At 38.8% G+C, this 21,939-nt stretch overlaps 1 protein-coding gene across 2 annotated transcripts in view; it reads left to right on the plus strand.

Annotated features, from left to right (window-relative positions):
* TMEM135 (transmembrane protein 135) overlaps nucleotides 1-21,939 on the plus strand; it is a 203,989-nt gene that overhangs the window by 39,014 nt on the left and 143,036 nt on the right. For both annotated transcript variants that reach the window (XM_040964366.1, XM_040964365.1), the window contains exon 4: nucleotides 5,189-5,222. In XM_040964366.1, coding sequence (XP_040820300.1) covers nucleotides 5,189-5,222 — 34 coding nt within the window. The remainder of the gene's footprint in view (nucleotides 1-5,188; nucleotides 5,223-21,939) is intronic.

Raw genomic sequence — 21,939 nt, forward strand, 5'->3', positions numbered from 1 at the left:
CTGGTCCAGCATATGAAGAGGTGTGAGGTTGAAAGTTGTGAAACCTCAACATTGAAGAGCCAGTTACCAAGTACAATGTGTACAGTTCAGTTTCATTTCTGCAAATATAGTAGAAATGGAAGAAAAGTACTATTGAGGTGCAGCAGGTTTGTTTTTCTGAAATGATAGATAGTGACAATTATATTTTAAAAGACTTCTACAGTTTTATTTAATGATGGAGCTTTTGCTTAGAGACTGTGCATTTTGTTGTTAAATCAGGTTTTTCATAAAACATGGGTATCTTCTCTCTTTCTGTCTCTCTCTCTCTCTGTCTCTGTCTCTCTCGATATGTCAGACACACACAGAGGTGGGAACCTGTCTTTATTATTTAATAGCATCTTCATCTGTAGTGGTTTAGCCCTCTACCTCCCACTCCACCTTTTTTCTCCTGTAATCCACCCAAGCTTCCCTATATCCCTCCCTCTTTTCCTCCCTTTACCAGAATTAAGCAGGCTTTGCCAGCTAGTTCCTGACACCTAGTAAGAGAGAAGCTTACTTAAATCTTAATCACATCATTGTAGGGGCCTGTGAAAGCTTTGAAGTTGTTTCCAGGGTTGCTTAAAAAATCTGTGCCGCAAAGCAGTGTGATCATAGTAACTCGGCAGGAAGCATTGGTAACATCTAGTTTATCCCTAGGAGGGCTGTTAAGAACTAGTCCTCTCTTTCTTTTTCTAGGAAGTGTTTTGTGGTTCAGAAGGCTCAGATGGATTTTGCTTTGTAGAATTGCTACGGAATTTCCTTTGAAAATTTAGTGTTGGTTTAGACTTGTTAACAACTGCAGTGTGCTCAAAGATGAACATTCATTAAAATATCCAAATTTCCTTTTTACTTTAGAAATAATCATGGGTTGTTGCATTGTATTTATAGTTATAAAACTGTTACAAGTATTTGACCAAAATGAATAAACCTTACAACATGGATAACAGAACACTAGAATTTGTTCTATGCGTTCTTTGCATCTTTGGTTTTCTGAAGAGTTTATTCTAGTATGTACTGTATACACTAGATTATGATCCAGGGCTCTTATCTTCAGTTGGGAGACTGTCTTGTTCATTTCTAAACCTTAAGGAAATATTTTTGTACTTTTAAAAAATATTTAACAGATGAAACTTATTATAACTTGAAAGATATTCTGAGGTAAAAGGTACTTCTTGGTAAAATCACAGCATGTTTCTAAACTTTTGCTTACTTTTATTCTGACTTCTCTTTGGTGGAACATTTATCTTTTGTGTAGATTTTACATGAATTTATATATGTGGGACATGTAGATTTTACAACATTTCTATGTTCTCATTAGACCTCAGTTATGAAATGTATTACAGTGTCATTCTAAATTTTAAGGAGGTAAGCTAAGGTTTAGTTCCACTCCTGTTTTTAGTGTACATTGCTTTATCTAATTAGAAATGATTATGTTGTTAAAAGATAAGTGTTAAAATTTCATCAAGATGAGAAGAAAATTTTTAATATAGGTTGTTAATAGAAAATGGAATTATTTTTTTCCATAGGAAAGATGATACTCTTTGAAAAGTACCTACAGCAGGAATTCTTAATGTTTTTTTGTGGTAATATCCCTGAATGTGCACCCCCCGATACTTAGTTTTTGTATGAATATTTGAAAGGAACACCCCTATCCTTCCCAGAAAAAAAAAATAAGATCAAAGCTTGTCCTTGGTTCTAAGAGGTAATGCTTATTCTTTAAGCTCCACAGTGGTATGATCTAAGTATTTTCAGTGGTGGGTGTACCTGAGTATCAGAATCTCCTGTATAGTTTAAAAAGTTACTTATTGTCCGTTCTTTGTCCCAGCCTCTCCTTTTTAGTGGATGCCATTCTCTGCTCTAACTGGCACCTTTCCCATCACTGTTGTAGCAGTGTTTTAATATGTAACTTTGTTTACAAAGAGGATTTACTTACTAGGAAAGGAGCAGCTTGTTTTTCTTCAGATTTAATATAGCTTTGGTCAATGTTGAATACTAAAACGACATTTAATTATCTTCCCCATGTTTTTTGGTAATACTTAACATAGTTGCAGAAGTGATAAAGTAAATCACTATTTTTAAAAAGGTTTATTTTCTTTGAAAGAGAGTTACAGAGTTAAAGAGTTAAAGAGTTAGTGTTAGAGAGAGAGACAGAGAAAGAGAGAGAGAATTGGTTGGATGGCCAGAGCTGAGAGAGAGATATACAGAGAAAGACAGAATTGGCTGAGATGGCTAGAGCTGGACCAGTCTGAAGCTATGAGTCAAAAAGTTTCTTCTGGGTCTCCCATGTAGGTGCAGGGGCCCAAGGCCTTGCATCATCCTCTATTGCTTTCCCAGGCCATTAGCAGAATCAAAAGTGGAGCAACCAGGACTAGAACTGACACCCGCATGTGATGCCCAGATGGGATGCTGGTGCCATAGGCCAGCCCTGAATCACTATTCTGCTTAGCTACAAAGTGGCCATTGGAAAAAAGGATAAGACATTACACCAAGGAATCATAGCAAAAATAGTGCAGCTCTATACTCTTAACATATCATGCCCTTCAGAGATGTTGTTCTCCCATTTATGAGACTGGGCTGGAATTCAGGAAGGAAAAAAAAACTATGAAGGGGGTTTTTGGGAAGGATAAATTGAAGCTTAATAGTATGGTATAATCTAATAGTAATACAGCCTTTACTTTTTTTTAATATAAAGAATCTATGAGGGGCAGGCATTGTGGCACAGTGGCCTAAGCCACTGCTTAAAAACTCTGGCTTCTGATTTCAGAGGGCTGATTTGAATGCTGGTTACTCTGCTTGCAAATGGCCTAAAGGCTTGTGGAAGACTAAGATGAGTTCCTGGCTCTTGGCATTTGCCTTTCCCAGCCCTAGCATATGTGGCCATCTGGAGTGTGAGTCAGTAGATGGAGGTGCTTTGTTTCTTCTGTTGTTTTCTGCCATTGTTGTTCAAATCAATTAAACAATTTTTAACAAAAGGAGTATGTGATGGCTTTAGTCATCCTCAAAGCGCACGAGCCTGTTAACTTGTAGAATTTAATGGTGGCTTAGTGGTGTAAAGATTTTCTTTATGGGAGTATTTCATTGGACAGAACCTAAAGCTAGAGTCAAATGAACTGATTTCTAGTTTCAACTTGTATTTTTTTGCTACTTTCACGTTAACCTCCAATCATGAATCAGATGAATCTGTGATGTGTCATCATCAGCAAAGTAAGGATAATATTGTCTGTCTTATATTTAGTAGGGCAACTGGGAAGATAAAATCTGACTTCATAATATTGGTTACATATTTATATTCATGCAAAGTAATCTGATCATTTTGTGTGCGAATAAATTGGTGTCACTTATTGCCCTTCCATCCTAGCGGCTTATATCTTATTTTTAGTGATTTTATGTCTCTTAACACATGCCAATATTGTGCACCATTTTATAAGCCTGGGTTTCTAGAAACACTTGCTGGTTATATATATATAGTAATTTCACAATGATTGATTTAGCACCTCTTAGATGTTAAGTATTGTTGTAAATTTGTAGAAGTAGAAGGCAAACAACATAATCTTTGTAGTTAACGAAGTTTTCTTATCAGGTGGTGAAATTTGGTGATCAAATTAGATGCATTACTATTGAGTATTATGAATTACATTAGGGGAACAAGTGTTTTTAAAAACAGCACTATAGCTTAGTTTAACTCCATGGAGAAATGTGTTTATCAGGTTCTGCCGCAAAAACTACAAAAATATTTTTATTTTGGATTTTTAAATTATGAATGCTACCTTTTACATGGTGATTTGGTAGAAGTAGGTACCATTTAAGATGGATTCTACTTTGCTTTCTTCTGAGTATGTGTGACTTGGTTATTAGTGTTACCCTACCTTTTCTTCTTTGATTTGTAATTTGATAGGAACCAACTAGATTAGCAGGAACAATCTCAGTGTGGAACTCACAAAAAGAGAGTATGAAAGTGACTTTACAGATCATCTTACCAGGGATTTTAGGTTCTTTCCTGGGGGAGTTAGTGGGGCTCAATTATTGTACTGCCCAGTGCCCTAGCACCTGCTAAGGAAGGGAATTGCTGTGTGTCCTAGACCTTCTCTTCTCCTTTCAATCAGATTAGGACCAGTATTATAGTTATATGTTGGTGATAATTATAATTTTAAGGTTTATTATAAGTATAAGTTGAAAACCAGTTCTGTTTCTTCATTTTAATAGAAGGAAAAACTCAGTAGTGAATGAAAGTTAACTAGTACTCTGATTCCTAACTTCAGTAGTTTGCTTAAATGATACTGCCTCCATGTGGCCTTGGAGACATCCAAAATCCTACTAAGGTGTTTTCAAAAAAAAAAACAAAGACATACATGAATGAACATGTTACCAAAAATATTTCATTGTACAACATTGATTTGGAGACCTGGAATGATATTTAAATGATTGTGAAGTTGATATAAAGCTTTAATTTTCTTTGAGTATTTGAAAATTTTCATAATTGAAGTTCAAATAAGTTTGTTATTTGACTCAGCCATTGAATTCTTAAATTGTTGAAGACATGTTTCTTAGAGAAAAGGATGTGTGTCATTTATTTTTCATTTGTAGAATAAACTTAATAAGTTGGTAAAAGGTAGGAAATAATTCTAATCTTTGAAAATTTGTCTGAATTCTTTTAAAATAGGTTGGTGAATATGCACTTTTTGGTACATTGAGTATTTATGGAAGTTTTGTTTTATTCTTAGAAAGTTTTCGTAATGCCTGACTTCTCAGGTTAGCTAAAATTAGAACCAAATTATTCATAATGATGTTTAGAGATATAAACAATTGCAATGTTACTGAAGCTAATAACCTGAGTTTTTGGGAGGACTAAATTTGTACTGAGAATTTTTAAGGACTTTTTGGAAAGATGAATTAGTTAATTGAATTTTGACTCTTTTTAACTTAAACATATGCTAGTAACACATTTTTCAAATTTTCCTAATAGCAGATAATTATGACAATGTTAAGAATTTAATACAGTGATCACTAAACAGAATATTCATGTTCAGCTGAAAATTTAATTCAACATTATCTGTTTACTTTTCTAAGATGTTTGTCAATTCCTGAATGCTTTTTCCAACGGATTTCTGAGAAATGATGAAGTGATTATTAAGAAAATTCAAAGCTTAATCTCTGCTTTTGAAATTTGCAGGAGAGGACTGCTCACAATTTATATGGCCAACTTGGTAAGTCATTCTTCTAAAAATTATTTTTTAATATTTAATATTTATTTTAGTTAATAAAATTTTTTAAATTTTATTTTTCAAAGAATAAATTCATTTTATTTTTGATGTTGTTTGCATAGTTGAGAGGGATGTATGCCCATATGGACTGGTTAGGGTGGGGAGGGTCGAGGAATGGGGAAAAGTGGATGAGACAGCTACCTGCCTGTAATCTCCTTGTTTCTTCTCGTATCTGGGCAAAGTGAGGAGAGAAGGGGAGTAGGTCACTGCCAGCAGTCCAGCGGCATCAGCACCCAGGAATGGGACACAGCCTCCTGATGTCATCCCAGGGTCTTCGATGTGGAGCGGGTTCCAAGGATACTGCTCAAGTGGTTTTGATAGTTCTGAGGTGCTATTGATTTTGTTGCACCAAGGTTGAAGAAATCCTTCCAAGGTTCATTTGCTGATAGAGTTCAGCTTAGAAATTCCATTTGCCCAGATATTTGCTATCAAAGCTTGACTGGGAGAGCTGTCCAATTTTTCTGTCCTCCATGCTATTAGACATCCTTTACAGGCCTCAGTGAACTGGCTGCCATGTCCTGCATGAGCATCTGGGCATGCCATCCATTGCACAGGACTCAGTTAACTATGGAAACCCAGTTCTGACACATGCATTTCATGATTAGACCACAGATCCTGTGATTTTTTCCTGTGGCTGGAGTTCTGAGTCTAGTGATCCATTTTTTGGGGGGGGGTCCCCAAAGAAACCTTCTCAGAGGTCACCCCAGACCTGAGTCCAGTGTGTGTCAACCTTGGTGGGGTCTGGCTCAGTCCATCACCCACATCAGCCTACATACATGCTGGTGACTGGAGTTACTTGGTCAGTTCTCTCCCCAGCCATATCTGATATGCAAACCAGTGGATACTGTGGTCCAACCCAGCCTGGTCCACCACACATTCAGCCCTCACTCACACCAGCAGGAACTGTAACCTGGTCGTTGTGCTCCCTAATAACCTCCTCCTTGGTTCCTGTTTATGCCAGTATGTGCAATGGACTGGTCCAGTCTGTCCTGCATCCTATTCAGCTCTCCTACACATCAGTGGGTGTTGAGCCTAGCTCAGCCAAACCAACCCTACTATCCAGTCCAAACTTATGCTGGCAGGTGCCACTGCCTGTCCATCCAGGCCTGCCCCCATCCCTGGTTCTCATATTCACCAGTGGGAGCTGCAGCCCATAAGAGGGGTGCTCACAATTGCCCTAATAGGCTCACTCCAATCCCTGGATCTTGCACTTTCCAGGTGTTTCTGCAGTCTAGCCTGACAGGACTTGCCTCCAGTCCCAGCAACTGCGAGCTGATGTTGTGGCAAAGCTCATCCAGTACTTCCCTTACTCTGGCTAATGTATGCATCAATGCATACCTTCACCTTGCTCAACCTGGCTCTCTCCATGTCCCAGCTCTTATGAAGACCAATGTGCTTTGTAGTCCTTCCTAGCCTAGGCTGCCCCATCCCAGCTCTCATGCTTATCAGTGGGAGCAATGGCTCAGCAGGAGAGCCCCTTTAAACCCCCTACTGGGCTAATACTCCATTCTAGGTCTTAGGTTGCTGGTGGGTGCTGTGGCCCAGACTGGCATGGCTCGCTTGGGATGCTGCAGCCTAGCCCAGGCCACCCAGCTCTCAGTTTTTGCCCTAATGTGAACTGGCTGGTGTTGTGGCCTAACCTGGCCTGTCCTGCACACTATCTTGGTTCTCACATATGCCAGTGGGTGTTATGAACTGGTCTTTTCCTGTCCCCAGACCTGACCTACATGATGCCGGAGGGTAGTTTAACCTGGCCTGGCCTGGGCTGGTCCCAGTCTTGGTTCTTGTGCTCACCTGTAGGGACTGTGTCCTGACAAAGGAGTTCCCCAAGCTCCTCTATTAGGTCACCCCCAGTGGCAGATCTCATGCACACTGGTGGATTCTTGGCCCAGCCTAACTTGGCCTATCTCCTGTCCTGTCAGGTTCAGTGGCCTTGCCCAACCAGCTCACACCCTTTCTGGCTGTTACTGATGGGTGCTACAGCCTAACTCTGCCTGGTCAACCCCAGACCCAACTCTTGCATGGTTTGGCAGGTGCAGAGACCTAGCCCAGCCTGACCTATACCCACTCTGGCTCTTATGAGCACCAATAAGTGCTGGAGCCTAGCCCAGTTTGGCATATCCCAGATCCAGTACACATCCATGCCAAGGGATACTACAGCCATGTCCAGCCCAGTTTGCTTCCTCTCATGATTACCAGTGGAAACTGCAGCCCAGCTGAGGCATTCCCTTAGCTCCCTGACCAGGCCTGCTCCTAACCACGCATCTTGCATTGGCGAGTGGTTGCTAAACCCAGTCCAGCATAACCCATCCCCCGTCTTGTCCATTGTCATTGAATGCTGCAGCCTGGCTGGGCCCAGTCCACCCCAGTCCCAGCTGTCATTGGTGGGTACTGCAGCCTAGCCTTGCTCAGCCTGCTCCCTATCCCTGGGTTTCTTCTAAATCAGTAGGTGAGATAACCTAGCCTAACCTGGCATATCCTGCAGCATATCTTGGTTCCCGTGTATGCCAGTATGCTATGGTTTGGCCTAGCCTTGTCTTGACTTTCTTTGGTAGGTTCTGTGATCAAGTCCTGCCAGCAGGGTCCCCACCATGGCTTTCCTGTGTGCTGGTAGGCAGTGGTTAATACCAATAATCCCAGCTCAGGTATCCCATGATAGCAGGTGTATTGGTTTGGCCCCAAAAGGGCCTCCATGTTTCCCTCGTCTAAGCCACCCAATCTCAGCCCCCTCGTTTACCTGCAAGTGCAGTAGCCTGGTTGGTGGAAGTCCCCCAGAAGTCACTCCTCACCTGTCACGTACTCCCTCAGTAGTCCTCCCCCCACACATCTCCAGACTATGTTCCCTGAGCAAAACACCCCCATCCTCCAATGCCATGCCCAGAAGTACGCAGAGTATGCATGGGGGCCCAGGTCCTGCCTGCTGGCCTGCTGGTGTCTGCCCTCTATATATCTTAAACAAAAAGAGTAGGAAACTGCTGGCTTACTGTTATACTTAATGCAAATTTAGTATTAGCCAGGTCCAGGATGCTTTTCTCCCAGTAATTTAACATTTACGTAAGTACAATGCAAACTAGGCAGTTGCCTACAACAGGGGACTTTTTGAAACTTCGAGTGTTAGCTTTATTATAAATATGTTTTTTAAAGAGTCACATTTCCATAAAAAATACTTGCATTGGAGAATATTACACTTACGCTTTATTTTTATCTAATGTCACCGGAATAATGTCCAGGAGCCCTGAGTGGTCCTCAGGAACAGAAGAACGGTGAACTCCCTTCGGGCCTCGGGAGGGGAGCTTTTTCTGGTCCTTACTTAGTTCCAACCTTGGATCCACACCCTCTCTTGCAATGACCAGCAGGGTCGCTCTCGTGTCCCCCAACCCTCCCCCCCAAATTAAAATTAGATTAGATAGACAGAGATCAGTAAGGAAAGCTTAGAACCGGACAGGAAACAGACAGCTCAGACTCACATATACCTTACAAGGTAGGACACAAAAATTAGTTACTGCTCTGCACACCCCTCCTAAAGCTGTTCTGTACCTCAACTGATGACATATGCCTGGTTAGAGTTATAAGCCAGATTGGACTATCCTAAAATTCACCAACTTCAGTAAAAATTATGCTTCAATACTATAAACAGCTAAATATAAAAATGAAAATAGACATGAAACAGCTGAATAATACCCTATAACCATTTTAAGGTGTATAGCAGTCGGTTGTGTATAAACTAAAATTGAAATGATAATGAAGTAGTCACAGGATGTGATTGAGAATTTGCATTTTCTAACATATGGGTCACTCCATACCATGTCAATTAACTCCATAATGTTGTAAATTATTGTTGATGTTATGTTGTGGCTTTTAATTGCTCAGAATGATATTCTGCCAGCTCTGCTTTCAGACCAGGGATGGTCTCCCCAAAAAACTGTTGAATTTATTGGACAATAAGATGCTGGACTCTGTACATGGTACATGCTTGCAATGAAAGAACCATGACTGGATTTGAACTGTAATTCTGTAACAGTGTGGGGGGAGGGCATGGGGAAGGGATTGGGGAATCCCAGAGCCTATGAAACTGTGTCATAAAACGAAATAGAATAAATGAAAAAAAAGAAAGGTCTGGTAAAACATTAGCTGAGTTATTTAAAAGTAAATATTGCAAAATAAAAAAAAAATATTGCAAAAGACGAGGAGCTCTTTCTTTCCATTGTGATGGATTGGAAATTTCAGGATATCAGGAGAGCAGAGACTAGTTAAAGGACTTCTTTTTGTCTTTTTCCTTGTTGAACACATTGATACTAGGACCTAAAGTCTACAACACTGGGAATGTTTTATTTGCCATTGTGCAACAGGCACTGGACTGGAGTGTGACAATAGGACAGATAAGATAAATGTTTGCTGGGTTAATAGTAATCTTCCTGGGCTTAAAATTTTATGTTGACATTTTGGCACTGTGGATGGTAGAGTGTTCCTGGAAATTGTTGGTTCGGTGAGCCAACAACAGTTATCTATACCTAGAAACAACCAGGAAGTAAGTTAGTGAGTTTATCCTGTTCAGACTAACCAGGGCCAAATATTTCGCTTTGTGGCTAAGATGCTGCTTAAGCTGGCCACATTCATATGGGAGTGCCTGGCTGGGTTCAAGTCCTGGCAGTATTTCTAATTTCAGCTTCCTGCTAATGTGCACTCTGAGAGGCACATGGTGTAGGTCAAGTACTTGCTTCCCTGGTACCATTAGGGAAGATTCAGCCTAGTTCCCAGCCTCTGGCTTTGGTGTGACTTAGTCTCACTTGCTCTTGAGTGCAATTGGGATTGAATCTGTGAATAGGAGTTTTCTCTCTCTGTCTTCCAAGAAAAGAAAAAGAAAATGTAGTCATTTAGATTAAAAAAAAATCGAACTTTGAATTGAATGTTTTCCAAATCAAGTTCTAATAAGCTTGACCCCAAAATACCTGTAGCTTCTCAGTGTAATTCATCACAAGTAGAAGTGGGACAGAGAATTCAATGCATAAAGTGGTAGTGATCCTAGCCACATATTGTTAAAATACTGTGCTTTTGCAAATTTTGCCCAAGTGTGACTTAGTGGAGCAACTGTAGAGTTCTCCTTTCAGTCACACTGCCCCCTCTGGTGCTTAGTGAGCATGACAAGCATGCTGCTGCTTCAGGACCTTGATACTTGCTGTTCTGTTCTGAACCTTTACCGAAAATATCCATCCTTCTTGCTTTTCCATTTCATTGGGACTGTACTGAGATGTCACTGTTATGAGGTCTTCCATATGTGAGTCACATAAAAGTCATCCTCCTTGTCACCAAAACCCTGTACCCTCTAACTCATGTGTCTTTTCCTCCCTCCTTGGGAATTCATTCATATCTAACCTATATCTTTTTTGGCTTTATTGCATTTTTCTGTGTTTCCACTCTGAAATGTAAGCTTTATTGTAGTGTTTTGTCTGCATAATATATATTGCTTATTATGCCTTGGTAAGTGCCTGATATACTATGTGCCATTATTTGTAAAATGAATCCATAGATGAGTGTGTTTATAAAGAGAAGAAATTTTTTAGCAGAGGCACCACATTATGTCTAGATGTTTATTTGAAATCTTATTTTGAATATTATTTAACTTCAAAAATAAACTTTGCTTTATTTAGCTATATTAATTTTATACTACTGATTAAAAGATAAGAAGATTGAAAAAAAATAATGGTTTAGGTACTTAGAAAGTGCTCAAGATAAGTATATAAGACTCAGCTTGAACTGAAGCTGAACTCTCGTGTTTTACCTGTTTTTCTAATTTATTTTGAATCTAGGATACTATATATCTGGAAGAAGTAATCTGCTTTCAGAGTATAAATTTACTAACTGATAAAAAAATGCTGCAACATGAAAAACTTTCCAAACAGTTGGTAAATCTATATTTACAGCAAAGTGTCTTAAATTTTCTTTATGACCTTTTTATTTTTCTGCTTTTCTTATTTTTTATTCTATGTATAACATTTGTTTATTTGAGAGGTGGATAAAGAGAGATGCCAAGAGACAGTTGGAGCAAGAGCTCCTATCCTTTGGTTTACTCCCTTTGGTTTACTGAATGTAGCAGCTGGGTTTAGGTCACACTGCACCCTGACAGGGACTCAATCCAGGCTTTCCACATGGTGGCAGGGACCCAACCACTTGAGCCATCTCTACTATGCTCAAGTGTAGTTTTTATAAATTTTAAAATATGGTGCCTGAATATTGGAATGGATTTGAATTTCAATGCACTATTTGAGCTACTCCCATATTTTTCAATACTGACATACATACAAATTGTTGTTTTTAAAAAGGATTATTTGATTTTTACACGAAAGGCAGAATTATGGAGAGAAGAGACAGGGAATTCTTCCATCTGCTTGTTCATTCCACAAATGGTTGCAGTGGCCAAGGAGCTGAGTCATCCTCTGCTGCTTTCCCAAGTCATAAGCAGGGAGCTGGATCAAAAGTACAGCAGCTGGACATGAACCAGTGTCCATATGGGATGTCAGCACCACAGGGAGAGATTTAGCATATTATTCCACAATGCTGAACCTCATATGTGTATATTCTGATACCCAAGTGCTATACATAGTTTTATAATTTATCTTTAAATTGCAAGTAAAATTTTCAAAACTTGTGTGTGTTGATTGAAACTTAAAAGGCTGATTGAAAATTCCTAGGGAGCTTTTTTTCTTTTTACTTTGTTTGATGTAGTCAATATTGGAGCATTTGCTTAAAATGCTGGTTTTTTTTTTTAAGTAAAACTATTCTTTTACAATAACTGGAGATTCAAATGCAGTTATAAAAAGTAACACAGAGGGCCCGGCGCGGTGGCGCAAGTGGTTAAGGTCCTCGCCTTGCACGCCTGGGATCCCATATGGGCGCTGGTTCTATCCCGGCAGCCCCACTTCCCATCCAGCTCCCTGCCTGTGGCCCGGAAAAGCAGTGGAGGACGGCCCAAAGCTTTGGGACCCTGCACCCGCGTGGGAGACCCGGAAGAGGCTCCTGGTTTTGGATTGGCATAGCATCAGCCGTTGAGCTCACTTGGGGAGTGAATCATCGGACGGAAGATCTTCCTCTCTGTCTCTCCTCTGTGTATATCCGCCTTTCCAATAAAAATAAAATAAAAATAAATCTTTTAAAAAAAAACTAACACAGAGATGCCATGTATCCTTTACTCAATTTCTTTCAATAGCAATGTGTAATATAATTCTGTGGTATAATATCAAAGCATGGCGATTTAATTTACTTAGTCATAATACAAAACATTGCTGTGACTATAAAAATCCCTCATACCGTCATTTTGGAGATATATCCACTTCCCCCTGTGTCACCTCCTTGATGATCACTGATATGTTCTCCATTTCTGTAATTTTGTCATCTCAAAAAAGTTACATGAATGGAATCTCAGAGAATGTCATGATTTAGGATCAGAAGATTTTTCTTAGCATAATTCTCTGGCCATTCATCCAAGTAGTTACTAACTCCTCTCTCCTGCTCAGTAGGATTCTCTTAGGTGGGTATATGTGTTGAAGAATACCTGCTTTCTTTTCAGTTTTTGGTTATTGGGAATATGCTACTATAAGTATTAATATGGAAATTTTTGTGTGAACATGGCTTTTCATTTGTCTAGGTTAAATGCCCAGCTCTGCAGTTGCTGGTTTATGTGGGTAAATGTTCAGTTTCTAAAGGAACTGGTAACTTGTGTTTCAGAATAGTCACTATATCACTTTTGTTTTATAGTATTCTCAAACTAGAGTAACTCTTTGAATCTTTATTTCTGTCTCAATGGAAGATTTTATGTTGAGTGGAAGGTACATAGCCTTTTAAGTTTCTTATAATTTTCCTGTCTAGATTAATACATTTCAATATTAGAAAAGTGTCTGAAAAATGCTAATATGAAAGGGGTCTTTTATCTGTTGCCAGCCAGTTATAGTTTGTAATATAAAGGCTTAATGAGATCAAAGACTTTACATAAATTTTGACAATGTGCAAGGGAAAGTGAATTTGTATATAATTGCGATATATTTCCAAGCCTAACATTAATCTAAGAAAATTTCATTTTCCCTTTTACTAAGCAGATCTATTTATTTATACTTTTACTATGGAACTAGATTATCATATGAATATATTATTACTAATTATTATAATGCCAAGGTAGTGCTTGGCACAGAATAAGTAAGAACTTACACTATTTCAGAGCTGAATTTTAGGAAATCCTTTTGTGCTATACCTTGACAATGTTGCTTATTAGAATGAGTTAAATTTCTAAATGAGGAGAGGTTTTATTTGGATAATATTTATCATACTTTGGTGTTTCTTATTGCAGAGTACTCTATATCATAAAGTAAAATCATAAAGTGAACATCATCTGCAACCTTCCTATTAATAATTACTAATGTTAAAATTTGTTTTTATTCCTCTTTTCATTGCTGATAACTACAGAAATTGAGATGTGTAAGCATATTACAGCTTTGCAAAAAAATTTAAACAATTCTTTTTAAAAAATATTTATTTATTTTTATGGGAAAGGCAGGTTTACAGAGAGACAGAGAGAAAGATCTTCCATCCACTGGTTCACTCCCCAAATTTCTGTAATTTCCAGAGTTGAGATAATCTGAAGCCAGGAGTCAGGCGCCTCCTCTGGGCCTCCTACATGGGTAAAGGGTCCCAAGGTTTTGGGCCGTCCTCAGCTGCTTTTCCAGGCCACAAGCAGAGCTGGATGGGAAGTGGAGCAGCCAGGACGTGAACCGGCACCCGTATGGGATTGTGGTGTGTGCAAAGCACGGATTTAGCCACTGAGCCATTTTTCTGTGCCTTAAGCAACTCTTTTTTTTTTTTTAAATATAAAGATTTATTTATTTATTGGAAAGTCAGATATACAGAGAGGAGGAGAGACAGAGAGGAAGATCTTCCGTCCGATGATTCACTCCCCAAGTGAGCTCAACGGCTGATGCTATGCCAATCTGAAGGCAGGAGCCAGGAACTTCTTCCAGGTTTCCCGCACGGGTGCAGGGTCCCAAAGCCTTGGGCTGTCCTTGACTGCTTTCCCAGGCCACAGGCAGGGAGCTGGATGGGAAGTGGAGCTGCTGGGATAGGAACCAGCGCCCATATGGGATCCTGGTGCGTTCAAGGCAAGGACTTTAGCCGCTAGGCCATGCCGCCGGGCCCTAAACAACTCTTGATTAACACTTAATACTTACACATTCTTATGGGGTACAATGCAATATTTCAACATATATACATAGTGTAAACTGATCAGGCCAGATAGCTAGTGTTCTGTTTTGTTTTTTTTTTAACTTTGTGTTTTGAGCCTATCATCGTCCTCCTTCCAGTTCTTTATATAGTATATCATACTTTATTGTAAACTATGAAACATTGAAACTTGCTACTTCTTCCTGTTTTTTGGTTTCTGTTATTTAATCCTCCTCTAAGTCTTTTTCCCCTCACCCTTCTCAGCCTGTAGTAGTCAGTGTTCTAAGATTTGGCTATTTTAAAAAAATTATTTACTATTATTTATTTGAAGGTGCACAGAGAAAGAGACAGATAACAAGACAAACAGAAATCTCCTGTATCGTAGTTTGTTCCCAAGTGCCTGCAATAGCCAGGACTGTACCTGGCTGAAGCCAGGAGTCAGGAGCTCAAGTCTGGGTCTCCCATGTGGGTGGTAGGAACCCAATACTTGAGTCATTGTTTGCGGCATCTTGAGGTGTGCATTATCAGGAAGCTGGAATGGCGAATGCAGGCAGGTGAACCCAGGTGTTTCAGTATGAAATGTGGGTGTTCCAAGTGGTAATTACTGAGCCCAATATTCACTTAAGAGTTCATTTTAGGTCATGGTTTTGGAGAGTCACAGTCTCAGGTTTGGAGGACCCTACTTATTTAGCCTCTAGTGATGATCTTGCGGGCTGAATTCTGAAGTAGCACAGAGTCTACCACATAGTTTGAGGGGGAAGGCTTGTGTTAGTGAGGTCTGTCATTACGCCAGCAGAATTTAGGGGTAGACAGTATAGCACAACAGGTTCATCTGTTGCTTATGTAGATGCTCATGTCTCATTTTGGCGTGTAGGTTTGGGTTCTGCATATACTGCTTCCTGCAAATACATTCTGGGGGGTAGTGGCTGATGACTCAGTGCTTCAGCTGGCTTCCAACAGGCCCAGTGCAGGCTATGAAGGACATTTTGACAGTGAGCTAGTGCATGGATGATGGATGATCTCCCTACTTCTTCCTATTTCTTTGTTTTCATTTCTCTCTTTCTGGCACTGTTTCCTTTGAGTTAACAAGAAGAGATAAATAATCATAGAATTTAATCAGTTCTACTCTAATTGTTTATTGCAGTCCAGTTACCTTCCAAAAACTTCACCTGCACTTGTCATAACTATGTTAAATTTCTGTTGTCTCAATACAAATAATATGAGACTTTGGTGACCAGACTGTTAACTTGTAGGTTTTTGAGGGGGGCATTCAGCATACAGATGACAGGAAGCACTAACTAGCATTTAAAATAGATAAAGCAACAGAAGTAATATCCATCTGAAAATATGATTTCCTTGTGCTATGATTCAGATGTTAGTTTTGATGTTACCAGATATTCATGTGTTGAGGACTTGGTTCTGTTGTTAGGACCAACAGGGTGATGTGTTTATGAGGATGTTAGAACTTGTAGGAGGCCTAAGAAGGGGTCCTGAAGCTGTAAGTGGCTCTCCTGAGACTGTTGTTATAAAATAAGCCCAAGTTTGGGCTCAACCGTTCTACTTCCCGGCTTGCTACGTAATCCTTTCTCTAAACAAGACCCGCCATCTTCTCTGGACTATCACTGTAGCCTGTACCAAGCCATCTGGCCTCCAAACCTCTGACATTGTGAGCTAAGCAAATCTCTCCTTCATATGTGTTTTTTGTTTTTTTAGGTGTTTGATTATGGTGATGAGAGTCTTGACTAGTAGGACTTGTTGTATGGCAGTCAACATGTTTTAGAGGAAAAGTAAATTCTTTTAAAAATAGTGATTATCAAGATTTTTGGAATTGATAGGAAATTAGGTTAATGGTCAAAATGAAGAAAAGCTATAAAGTAAAGAAGTAATTATTTTCTCTGCCTTTTGCCCAAAATATTGCTATAACAAGGTAGAAGAATTTTCCTGGGGCTTATATACCAGAAACAATTACCAACAAAAATGCCAGTTGGTAGCATTCAGCTTTGCCATGCTGTAATTTAAAAGGAGCACATAGGGCCCATTGCGTTACCCTAGGGCTGAAGTCCTCACCTTGTATGTGCCAGGATCCCATATGGGCGTTGGTTCTGAAAATAAAAAAAAATAAAAATAAATTTAAAAAGAGCACATAACCAAAATGTACCTTTACGTGATTTTTCCTTTATCATGTTGGTTATGACAATGACTAAAGTTTGTAGTCTTTCGAAAGTCATCATATGCTGCTAATGATTATTTAAAATGTTATGTCAGTTGGTGTTATTTATTCTTAATTATAAACAAATTAATTAGACATTTAAAAATTCTTCGGTTTAAGTGATTGTGTGAAGTTCTTTCTGTAATTTTATTTATATCACCTTTTAACAGTATGCATTTAAAAATTGTAAACATACATTTAGTAGGCTTGTCGTTAACACTTTTTAAATGTTAAGCATTCATTGTCTTTGATTAAAACATCTGTATTTGATTTTCAAACATAAGGTTTGGAAATGTTGTTTCATATGTTTTTGTGCAAGACCACTTCAATTTAATTCAATTTAGCAGGTATTTATTATCCCGAACTGGGCACCTTAGGATACTAAAGAATTACAAAATGAATTTGTAAGCTAGTTGAAGAAATTTGACACATGCATGAGAAAGAAATAAGAATATTAAACTAAAAAAACAAGCAAGTATAAACCTCCTCAAATTGCCTCCATAAGCCTTCCTTATGTAGCAAGTGATATCCACTATTCACCCAGTTGCTTAGTTGCTTTTACCAGAGATTCAAGCATTTTAATTCCTTCCTTCTCTTTGTACTTGTAGTTCAATCCATCTGAACCCACCCTCTTCTAACACTGTTCTGGATATTACTCTGTCATACTGCCTACATGCTTATAACTGCAGCTCAAGTTTTAGCATCTCTTGAATGAACCATGTTTTCTTTTTAAACAAATTTAAAATATTTATTTATTTGTTTGAAAGGTAGAATTTCAGTATGTGAATGTGAGAGAGAGCAAGAGAGAGACACAGATACAGAGAGAGAACCTTTCATTTTCTGGCTCACTCCTCAAATGGCTGCAAGGGCATGATCAGCCATGTTTCCCCTGTGGTGCAGGGGCCCATGGCTCCGAGGCTGCCCTCTGCTGCTTTCCCTGGTGAATTAGCAGGAAGTTGGATTGGAAGTGGAGGTGAGACTTTATCCCTGTCACTCTGATATAGGTGTCAAGTATGTGGCTTAACCTACTGTGCCACGAAGTCCACCCTGAGATGTAGTACCCTAAATGGTCTGCGTCTTGCCATACTTGTCTTCCTAAAGTCTTATCTCCACATTGCAGCCAGTATCATTAGGAATACAAATTAGAAAATGTTGAACCTTCTCCTGTTTAAAAGTCAAAAAATAAAAACGAAAACAAGCTTCCCTTCCCACTCCAACTCAAAAACAAAAAAGCAAAGCAAAACAAAGAAACAAACAAGCACTGCCCCCCAAACCCCACATGTCTTACTGTGGCTTACAAGGCTGTTTATGGTAGCTTCTATTCATCTTTCTTCATTTCCTTTTGCTGTTGTTTCTGATGCATTACACTAACTTGCTTTCTGCTGGTGGAACATTGAAAACCCGTTATTTCCACCTTTGGTCCCTTGTTAAGTTTGGTTTCCACCTTTGGTGCTTGTTAAGTTTTTTCTCATAGATCATTTCTTGTTTAGTATCTTTACAATCTGGTACCACTTGCTGAAAGAATATTTCCTTATCACTGCAGTTAAAATTGTCCCTCATCACTCATAGTCTCATTTTCTTTTTGTAGCATTTAATTATAAGTTCCCATTTTTTTTTTCCCATTTGTTAGGTTTTTCCTTCCCCTTATATTGTATTAACTGTGTAAGGTCAAGTTTTTCAGCTTATTCGCTGATTTGCATATGGTATCAATAGATAGTTCCTGACACATAACATATGCTTAATAAATAATTATTGAATGCATATGTATTATCCTCAAATATTCCTGAGAATGGCAAAGCTGAGGGGCTGGCATGGTGGCTCAGCAAGGTAATCCTCTGCCCGTAAGCACCAGTATACCACAGAAGTGCCAGTTCATTTCCTGGCTACTCCACGTCCAATTCAGCTCCCTGCTCATGACCTGGGAAAGCAGCAAAGGATGGTTCAAGTCCTTGGGCCCCTACTCCCACATGGGAGACCCAGAGGGTAGCTCCTGGCTCTGGATTGCTCAGTTCCAGTCATTGCTGCTTTTGGAGAGTGAACCAGCAGATATAAACACTCTATCTTTCAAATAAAAATAAATAAATTCATTTTCTATATCTCTGAGGGCCAGGAACCTTATGCTAAACAAATAACCAAGTTTATTTTTCTGTATAGGAAGATAAACATATATAAGTGGACATGACTTAAACCAAATTTTTAAATTAGTTAATTCTTTTTGTGGTAACTTACTTGGAATTACCAAGCTGAGGTATGAGATTCTTTGCTCTTTGCTCTTATTTTCTGTTAATCACACTGAGAAATTTGAATTTCTGATACCCAACACCGTGTTAGATAATGTTGCTCTCCTAAGAACATTTGTGGATGGTGAGACACTTAGCTAAGCCAAGTGAACAGGGTTCAAGTTCCTGTGCTCACTTGATCACAGAAGCAGACACTGATGGAGATTTTTGTAGAAACTGCTGCTAAACTTGTGAGCATGAAAAGCCAATGATTTCCCTGGGTGTTAGTGATAATTTGAACTTGTTTCTATGATGATGATCACCATTTTTTTTAAAATTGTAGCTATGTTAAGAAGGAAATAAGCTTAACTTTTGAAAAGATTTATCACAGGATTTTAATAACTGTTGTAAGTGACCTGATGGCTTTGTATATTTGTAACCTATGTGCTGGAAGAGAAACCATGCTGTAACTGACTAAAGAAGGGTGATAACAGCTTGCTGAACTCATTTATTTCCAACAAATGAGACTTGTCAGGTGATCTAAAAATTAATGAAAATGAGGGTTTTCCAAGCTACATCTCTATTTTTGTCAAAGATTTATTTATTTTTATTGGAAAGGCAGGCATGTATATACACGCACACAAATATATATATGTATATATATATATAGCCAGAGTGGCCAGAGCTGAACTGATCCAAAGCAGGTAACCTGAGCCTCTTTTGTGTCTCCCACATGGGTGCAGGGTCCCAAGGCTTTGGGCTGTCTTCTGCAGCTTTCCCAGATCATAAACAGGGAGCTGGATCAGAAGTGGAGCAGCTGGGAAATGAACCGGCTTCCATATGGGATCCTGCCAGATGCAAGGAAAGGATTTAGCCATTAGGCTACAGTGCTGGGCCCGCTACATCTCTTTTAATATGAGATGTAGTGTAGTGACACTGAATAAAGTTAGTGTGCCTTTCTTGTACAACTCTGAAGAGCTAGACCCTGAAGGGCTCTGTGTTTTTGTTCCAAAGCTATTAGAATTGATAAATAAATTTCTCCTTTATGTTCTAAATGGGAAAAAAAGTATAAAAAGACTGTTTAGGAGAATTGCCTCACTAAACTAGAATGGAGGTCTGGCTCCTTTTTACTGCTTTGTGGGAGTCTGGTTTCTCTGACACCTCCAGTTTGGAGGAAGCAGAGGCCTTTGACCTGCTCTGCTGGTTGGGGTAAAAGGCTCATGGCCCTACTTGTCCTTCTCTTGCAGCTCTCAGCGCTCAGTCGAACCTGTTGTGGTTCTTTGTAACAGCCTCACAAGAGTGAAAAACTAGGTTTTCCACTACTCAGCCATTGAGGCTCTTTTTTAAAAATTTTCTTTCTTTCTTTCTTTTTTTTTTTTTTTTTTACTGTAACGTTAGTCAAGAATAGACTTATCAACTGTAAATTTCTGTTTGATAACTTGTCCTTTTTTTGGAGGAAATTTTCTGTGTCCTGTTAACATTCCTTGGTTGTCACCTTCTGTGCCAAACCAACATATTTATAAACAAAACCAAAAAATAATAAAAACAAAACGGCCCTAAGATCACTATCATGTCACTGCTTATATTCCCTAATCCCTAGATTACCTGCTTTCTTCTGAAGTTTCAGAGTCTTTTATTGTTTGCTCTGTCGAATGCCCAGGGTTTTCAGTTATATTTAGTGGAAAGAACAGTAATAGAAGCAATGTGTGTATCCTGTCTTCATAGAAGTGGAAAGTTTGAAAATTATATATGATCAGATATACATAATGACAATATACCATTATGAATAGCTCTTAGAAATGATAAGTAACTGGAATATACTTGTGATAACTTCATGCATTGAAGTTACTTTGAAATAGTAAAAATTATGTGTGTTGATTATGTTTAAAGACAAGATGAATTTTGATTCAGATCAAATTCAAATCGGAATAGATTTATCCTTCTACTAGAAACAAACAAACAAATAAAAATCCAGTCAAAGTCAAGGAAGCAATCATTTTCAAGACATTGTACATTAAGTAGTGAAGGGCATCGAATGCAAACAAAATGATTCTCTCCTTTAACTGAAGGATAGGACTTAACAACATAGATGAATCTAAAAATCATAATGATGTGTGAAAAAGGAATCATGTACTGACAGATTCCATCAATATGAAATTCTCAGCAATGTAAACTTATCTATAGTAAAAGAAAGCAGATGTGTGGTTGCCTGGTCCTGTAAGCATTGGGGGGATTGTGGGAGGGAGATACAAGAGAGAATAAGGATATTTTGGAGGTTATTTAGGTATTAATTATCTTGTATATGATGATTGATTAAAACTGATTATCTGTGGAGCCCTGCATGGTGGCCTAGCAGCTAAAGTCCTCACCTTGAAAGCGCTGGGATCCCATATGGGTGCCGGTTCTAATCCCGGCAGCTCCACTTCCCATCCAGTTCCCTGCTTGTGGCCTGGGAAAGCAGTTGAGGACGGCCCAGTGCCTTGGGACCCTGCACCCATGTAGGAGACCTGGAAGAAGTTCCTGGCTCCTGGTTTTGGATTGGCATAGCACCGGTTGTTGTGGCCACTTGGGGAGTGAATCATCAGACGGAAGATCTTCCTCTCTGTCTTTCCTCCTCTCTGCATATCTGACTGTAATAAAAATAAAAATAAATCTTTAAAAAATTGATTATGTATGTAAAACTTTACCAAAGTGTATTATTTTTGTGTTTACTGTATGTCAGTTTTTACTTCAAAAAAACTGTTTAGAAATGTATGTTTTTAACATCAAAAGCCTCTCAAATGTCTTTGAATTTTATACCTTCTAGCAATGAGTTAAAATACAGAATTATCTTCTACTAACACTAGCTTGGAAGAATTTTAAATTATAACTATTTCTTTTGCCATTGTTATGGTACTGTCAATTTCTTGGTGGATTTTAGATTCATCTTTCTAAGTTAATGAAATAGAGAAGCAAACTATGTTTTATTGGCTGACAAGAAAGAAAACTTTTGCTTACTGAAGTGAATAGATCTAATGACTTCCTTTGG

Source organism: Ochotona curzoniae, unplaced genomic scaffold, assembly GCF_017591425.1.
Source record: "Ochotona curzoniae isolate NIBS_2020 unplaced genomic scaffold, NIBS_Ocur_1.0 scaffold_3223, whole genome shotgun sequence".
NCBI lineage: Eukaryota > Metazoa > Chordata > Mammalia > Lagomorpha > Ochotonidae > Ochotona > Ochotona curzoniae.